Below are 7904 nucleotides of genomic sequence, written 5' to 3'. Positions count from 1 at the left end.
ACTTGTGTACTCTCATTTAACTCTTAAAATCTTCATTTTCAATTATATCTTAGTTAATTACTTTTATATTATTCAAATTCATAGAAGCAATGGATGAAATTTCTTCAAAAATTTCCCTTTGCTTCAGTAGACACCCAATCTCTGTCTACTATAAATCTGATAAACTGAAGGTGCGCCGGCATGACAACATCATGTAAATCTCTAGTTTGCTCCTCAGTTCATTTTTATTAATATTTTTCTTATAATGTTGAGTTATCTAGGAGTCTGTCTGACAGAGTTGGCATGTTTGAATAGTTGTGTAGAAATTCTGAATTTGTTGATCGTGAGACTCTATATGCTTTCGTTAAAATTAGTTTTGTATTTGCTGTAGTTTGTTGATGTGTTTTTGTTACATTTATCCATGTTATACAGGCATATTCTATGGTTGGTCTTATGTATGTTCTGTAATTTTTTAATATGTTTTCTGGTGAAGCTCCTTGTTTGTTGCTAGTCAGACTCCTAAGGTATCTCTTTGCCAAATTCTGGTTTTTGTGCTATTAATTTGTGGTCTCCAGTTTAATTTTGAGTCAAGTGTAAATTCCTAAGAATTTTGCTTATTTTCCTACCTGTAAGAGAATCCCATCTAGATATAACTGTGGTATTAATTTGCTTGTTTTGTACAATTTTGTAAATAATATGACTTGTGTGCATTTATTTTAATTCTCCACTTATTGCAGTACAATTATAGTTCGTTTAGTAGTAGTTTTATATTGTATGTTGTTGTTGGATTTGGGGCACTCCTCCAGATTGCAACATCATCTGTGAACTGTGAGCAAAAAGTGTAGTTTGGATCTTTGAGAGGCGTGTCGCTGGCATACATGATAAACAGTGTAGGTCTAAGTATTTCTCCTTGAGGGACAACCACCTCCAAAGTGCAGCACTCTCAGTAGGTGCTTCTATCATCCAGGACGTTAGAAACCCAGTCAATAATTTCTGTGGGGAGTCCCAATTTAGACAATTTGTATCTGAATCCCTTGTGCCATATATTATTGAATGTTTTTTCAACATGTATGAAGCATGAGACTGTACATTGTTTGTTAAGTTATTGTGTTGATTGTCCTAAGTGAAGTGTGGTGTATATATATACTAAGATTGGTTGTGATATAATTATTTACTATATTCATGAAGTAGTTGTTCATGTTTGAGTCGTCTGGTGTTTTTAAAGTTTTTGGATTTGTTCTTTAAAGGCGTGTGTTTCCTGTTTATTTGTGTATGCTAGAGTATTGTTATGTTTAAGTGTAGGGTAGATGGTGTTAGTGGTTTTCTTTGATTTTGTAGCTTTTTTAATATGGGACCAGAAATCTTTGGGATCTGTTTTTGAGTTTAGTTGTGTACAGAAGGTGTCCTATTTTTGTGATTTTTTAATGTTTTTTTATCTTCATAAGTAGTTCATATTTATAATGTGATTTCAAATGTACAAGAAAAATGTGACTTCAATTTTCTAGTTGATCTAGGCCTATCTTAACATCATGTGCCCTCTAGCAAACATACGAATTACAATACTAAAAATATAGCTTACAAAAATAACAACAGATAGAGTGTTTAGTTTATTTCAGTTTTGGTGTGGATTATTCTACTGAAGAACCACAACAAAAAATCAGTTGTTTCTAAACATTTGTTTAATGTTCTCTACATCTGCTTTAAAGGTTTTGGTAACATGAACCTGTAACTAAGTGAATTTGTAATTCTGTTAATTTTCAATAGTAGACTATATATTGTGATGTTAACCTTTTAAAAACTAGAGAAATTCATTAATTCGCTCAACATTGTTAAACATCAGAAAGATTTCATCAACGTATCTTCTGTAATACAAAGGCTTATCCTGGCGATAAGTGTAATACATCTTCAGTTGTGAAAAATGTGAAGAAAAGAACACTGTATGAAATTCAATCGTTGAAATATGAAATGCACTAAATATACAGTAATTTATAATGCAGAAATCTTGTTAAGAATCTAGTGAATAGACAGCAAGAGAAAAAAAAATACCAGACTTTAGACAGTATATATATATATATATATTTACAAGTTTCAGAAACTGGAAAATTGTGAAACAAAATATGTAGATAGTTGAATTTTACAATATTTGATAACATAAATTCGATGACGAGGAACCCACTTTGAGACTAATAATGTATGGAGATGGTTTGAATGGGTAATGAAAACTTAATATAAGTTTTTCTTCATTACCAATTCAAGCTGTCTTCAACCATTACTGATATCATAAACTTCCAAAATTCACTGTTTTCAAACTACTTGAGCTAAAAATATGCAATGCTGCAAAGTTTATAGATTTTTTTCTTTGTTCTGTTCACTGACAAGTTGTATCTGTCCTGGTGTGTAATTTAACAGTTTTTACTACCTTTGTAATAATCACAATAGGGAAGCAAAAATACAAAATTATGACAAACAGGGGGAGGGGGTTCGACTGAACCATCTATTTCTGTGATGTCAAAAAATTATGCTTATATAGTCATAGCACAGCTGTTTATGGTATCTAACATTTTCTACATAGTTTACTTTCTTGAAATGAAGCATTAGCATTTTTTGGCTTGAAATAGTCCCATGTTCCCAAACCCCATAGCATTCACATGCTTTGCATGCTAATTGTGCTTCCATTACATAATATGTGTTGGCTTTTGTTCTCAAAAATTAAAACCCCCTTTCAACTTTCAAACATTCTGTGTATGGGCCTGCAATTACGATTTTTTTATTACTTTATCCAAAAAAAATGTTAATTAGGCTTGCATTAAATGAAAACTTAAAATCTCAATATTTCAGATATGATTTTATTTTGGTGGTAATTTAGGGAAGAGGTCACACAGAATTTTTCAAAGCTCGATGTCATCATTTTGCCCATGTAAAAATTGGAGAAACTAAGCCAAAGAGCTTACTGGGAATTTTCTACGCTTCTTTTAATAACACTATCTCCTTCTTTAGTAATAAAATTTTAGTATAGAGCTCACCAATTGCAATAGTTTTACTCATCCATAATTTTCAAATTAAAAACTGTTTTTGATAATTTCAGTAACATTTAAAAACTGTTTATTTGAAGGTAAATTGGCTACTTGAAAACAGTAATTTTTATCCATTTGTAAAAATAAAATGATGTAATTTTCCCATACAGTACCTTACTTCCGCTCACATGAAGTTATTCTCGTTCAGTGCTGCCCTCTATATACAAAACTTTTTACTTTAGTATGCCACAATCCTTGAACTTCCACATATCACACGATCAACGTGGTTCACTATATTTTGCTTGTAAATCATCATGCAACAACCCTCCACCAATAGGAGTGTGACACACCCTTTTGACACGTGAGTCTCTCTATTTGATCTAGTGCTCTCTTCACATGTTAATTTATTCTTTTGTGCAAAGTAGTCATTTAACTTAATTATTCTTTTGCTACAGTTGGTTTTCTGTACTATTTTGCCAGGATAACTTACCTTTGTTTATCGATTTTTTTCTCCTTTTCGAATTCTTCACAGTATAAGATGAATTCTGAAGTTTATGTTACAACTTCTGATATTCTAACCACTACTTCAAGTGCCATTACACAGGCTTCAGGTCAGGGAGGTGGGGTGGGGGGGGGTCTCGACTGAGGATTTTTGGCTATCAATCGTTATATAAGTTGACCTTCTTCTCCCGACAGTGTTCAGGTTCCTCCTGAACCGTACTAGCCTGTTCATGATGAGTGGAATTTTGATAGCCTTTTTCCTCAACCTAATTATGCTATGCCTTTCCATGCTTCTTCTGTGGAATCTGCCAAGCCTAACTCAGCCTTTTGGATATGATTTCACAGGTGTATTCCATTTTATTGATTTCACCAATTTAATATGATCCTGTCCCTTTCTTTTATCCTGACACTCCATCCGCAGAGTACCTTGTTTTTCCTTTCTTTTCCTAACATCAAGGTTCATATTGAGCATTTTGTTTCTCAATTAAGAGCTGGTGCTAGCATGCCTTGTCCCTCCACAGGCTTCTGATCATTATGCTTTGGCTTATCATCAGGCTGATCAACAATTTCTCGACTCCCAGCAGTTGGAGTCACTTTTGCTAGTGTTGGGGTGGGGGGCTGACCATGACAATCCTATCCATTTCTCCTATGCCCAATTTTCCTGTCTTCATCTTACCCTTAAAGCTCTCCTGTGGTACCTGTCCACCATATACCTCCTTTCTGAGGCACTCCACTGATCATCTGAGGGGGTTTGGGGGATATCCTTTTCCTCATTACTTCCACATTGGAGCAGTTGTCATCGTCAGCCTTATCCCTTCACACATAGTTTTGATGCTCTTGGTATCTTAATGGGAGGGACAGTCACTTGTTACAGGACCGTATTCCTTCCACTTATCTTCATGACTTATGGATGGCTCCTTTTCTCCATTGGTCTGTTTTGGGAGGTATCCCTGAGCCTTTGAAATAACATGTGAAATTTGTGAGACAATATTCTATCCATTTATCTGTAGTTGCTTGTTTGTCTCATTTTGATCCCAAGCCCCCTCCTATAACCATTTGTCATCCTGCACCCTCCTGTCCTTTATCAGTTCCTATCACTAGAGGTCCAACACTTAGTTATGTTTCTCAATTTCGGATTCATAATTGCCAGCAGTTCTGGTGACTATCAGGTGGTTTATGATCCAGTGGGGGTGCATTTGGTCAATTTTGTTCCCCTGTGGCGGGAATTCACTATTGATCTTTGGGAGATCAAGGTTTTGTCAGAAGGACTCTGCATCCATTTCCTTTCCCTGCTCCTGTTGTTTTCTGTATCAATATTCTTCCAATTACCTCAGGATCCTAATACCAGTCTGTGTCTATCCAAAGCTGTGTAGACTCTTCTATCACAGAGTGCTATTGATCCTGTCAGCCAGCCTTTTCCAGGCTTTTTCTCATCCCCGCTAAAACAGGGAATGATGTCCTGTGATTAATCTGTTCTGCTGCAACCAATTTTTTTATCTTGCCCACTTTACCATGGTGTCCTTTCTCACCCTGAGGAGGGCTTTTTCTTCAGAACTGTGGATGACCAAGGTAGACATCTTGAATTCTTATCTCCATATTCCCATTTCTCATCAGTCCAGATACTATCTTCAGTTTGTCCATTATGGGGTTGTATATCAATTTTGCACCTTACCTTTTGGCTTGATTTGGCACCATATGTATTTTGTTGGGTGGTCATAGCCTTTGCCCAATTTCTGCATCCTCGGGGGTTGCACTTACAACACTACATAGACAACTGCCTCCTGTTAGCTCATTCCAAATGGGAGTCTTCTCAACACACACATCTACTACTTGACAAAAGCAGTCCTCCCACCCTTCACACCCTCCAACTTCATGCCTGACATTTACCAGGTCTCTGGCAAGGTGTTCTGGATTTTCTAGGCATATTGCCTCCCTTTCAGCTCATACCATTTAGCTTTTCTCTCTTGAGGTTTATCAAGATAAATGGAACCTTTTCCTCAGTTGGTTCCTTATATTACAGTTTTTCTCACCTGGCTGTTCAATCATTGGGCCTCTGTCTCTTCGATATCTGGTTATTTAGCTGCCGTATGCAACATCTTCCATTTTTCTCGGCACCATTTGGTGTTTTCCTCTTCTACCATCTCCCTTTTATTGTGTTCCTTCCAGATACATAAACCTCTTCATTAGAATGTCAATCTTGTTCTTCACTATCATATACTCCCTCCATTTGAGCCTTTGTTCTCATGCTCCTTGTTTGATCTATCCCTTAAGACTTATTTCCTGCTTCTTTTAGCCTGTGGGTGTCATCAGTCTGACTTTCCCATCAATGTTTACTCCTTTATCCAGATCAGTTTTTCCTACCAAAAACTTTGGCAGCTTGCGAGAGATATTATTCCTTCTTACCAAGTTCATGACTGACCACTTCCCACCTTTATTTCCATCTGACCTGATTAGACCTCTTTGTCCCACATGCACTCGTCATTGTTACATTGCCTACCTGTTGTGCTCCATATCAGAGTTTTCACTACCTGAGGGTGATGTTTGCAGTAAGGTCACTATGCGATTGAGTTTGATTTGATGTGACCTGCCACATTGGTATATCCCTTCATACTGTCACTTGAATGTTGGGTTCCTGGATATATAGGTGGTTGTGGATTTGTGTACATGTGTCTTGTTTTGTAGTTTGGTTTGAAAGTATATAATTCTATTCTACTCAACATGAGGTGAAGATGGTGTGGACCCTCCTCCTACCATGTGTCAGAGTTGTTTTCCCAATGCATTTGGTTTTGGACTAGAGTTGACCAATCATGTACAGTCCATCACCCCCTAGCCACTCTACACCTTGAGGCACATCCAGTTTAGCTTTTCCCACATTCCTGTCTGTAGATGGTTTTTCTATAGCCTTTTTTCATTTGGATTGAGATTCTGGTATATTGTGGATTGGATTCGAACCCACCTGGTTTTCCTCTCCCTTTAGGTTGTGCTCCTATTTTCTGCCCAAGTAGGTGACACCTATTTCCACACTGGTCACAAAGTATACCCAGTGCAGAAGTTGTGCAGTCTCCCACGCGTGTTCATCTATCACGCTTCCTAGGTGGTCTTTGGACACTTTCAAAAGACACTTCTTTCTCTTCCTCACACCAGTCCCTCTGCTTATTCAATGTGGGATTCTCTAGCTATACACGTAAGAGGATGTGAAGTACCTTATCGGAAGTTATTTTTCTATACTGAAAATATATTTTTGATTGGTATATAATCTCCTTTCACACTTCCCACTAAAATATGATGCTTCCTTTTCTGCCTAATTTCAAAGTGATAGTTTGGTAGAATCGAATAGAGGGAATCACATGCATCAGGAGGGTGTGTCACACTCTTGTTGGTGGAGGGTTGTCACAAGATGACTTACATGCAAGACACGGTGAACCACGTTGATCATGTGGTGCATACAGAGGGCAGCACTGAACTAGAATAGCTATACATGTAAGAGTAGGTAAGTATCAATCGGAAATATTTTTGCTGGAGTAAAGTGTGCATTCCGTGTAGTTAAGGTTTTTTTACATGTGTTTATTCTGTTTTTGTCTGTAACAACTTATAGGTGTTTGAGAAAGTTAACAAGGACTTATTAGAATTTGGAGAAGCTATAGTTGCAAATATTGACCAGCTAAGTAAACAGTGTGAAGCTCTTCCTCCACAGTTAATTATCTATAATGCATGGGGAAAACGAGAAGAGAAATTATGGACTTGTGATGCATGGAAGAAAATGCATAACCTAAGTGCTAAAGAAGGCCTAGTTGCAATAGGTTATGAGAGAAAATTTGGAGAATTTAGGTAAGTATGGTTTACTAACTGTTAGAGTTGTTTGAATTTTAAAATGTTCTTCCATAATATACAAAACTACATGAAACTAATATATATATATATATGCATTACAATTAGTGAATTGCATCAGAAAGTTGCTGTGACAAATATGTTAATACAATGTTTCCCAAACTTTCTACGGAACACTTTTCAGCTGAGAAAAAGCTTAAGGAACACTACACACGTGAAATATTGGTGTAGATGGTATGTTGCACATGCAGCATCCTCTAGATTTGTATATTATTCGTTTATTTATTTAATTCTATTATCGGGAACAGTCACATCAGTAGTAGTAACTTCATTAACGGCTTCACTGTTTTCCTTCTCAAAACCAGGTAGAGTTTCTTCTTCAACATTGGCTTTTTTAAGTGACACGTGTTCAGCAGCATCATTTGTTCCATTGTTCACTTTGTTCCAACTGAAATGACCTGGACCATGATAACTCCAAAACCTGTTATCATGCACCACCTTTGGTTTACCTCGCCGACCACATTTTATTCGGAAAGTCACGTCTGAGAGGCGATCCACTATGTCATATGGGCCTTCCCATAG

The 7904-nt window shown here is 36.7% G+C and overlaps 1 protein-coding gene across 3 annotated transcripts in view; it reads left to right on the top strand.

Moving 5' to 3' along the window:
• LOC106462575 (acyl-CoA dehydrogenase family member 11-like) overlaps positions 1–7904 on the top strand; it is a 176685-nt gene that overhangs the window by 24065 nt on the left and 144716 nt on the right. For 2 of the 3 annotated variants that reach the window (XM_022389869.1, XM_013922509.2), the window contains exon 2: positions 7090–7322. In XM_022389869.1, coding sequence (XP_022245577.1) covers positions 7090–7322 — 233 coding nt within the window. Of the gene's footprint in view, positions 1–7089; positions 7323–7904 lie in introns of those variants that run through there. The other variant, XM_022389870.1, reaches the window with a different exon arrangement.

The sequence above is a fragment of the Limulus polyphemus genome, unplaced genomic scaffold (genome assembly GCF_000517525.1).
Source record: "Limulus polyphemus unplaced genomic scaffold, Limulus_polyphemus-2.1.2 Scaffold1200, whole genome shotgun sequence".
NCBI classification, from domain to species: domain Eukaryota; kingdom Metazoa; phylum Arthropoda; class Merostomata; order Xiphosura; family Limulidae; genus Limulus; species Limulus polyphemus.
This window is presented reverse-complemented; position numbering and strand designations above follow the sequence as displayed.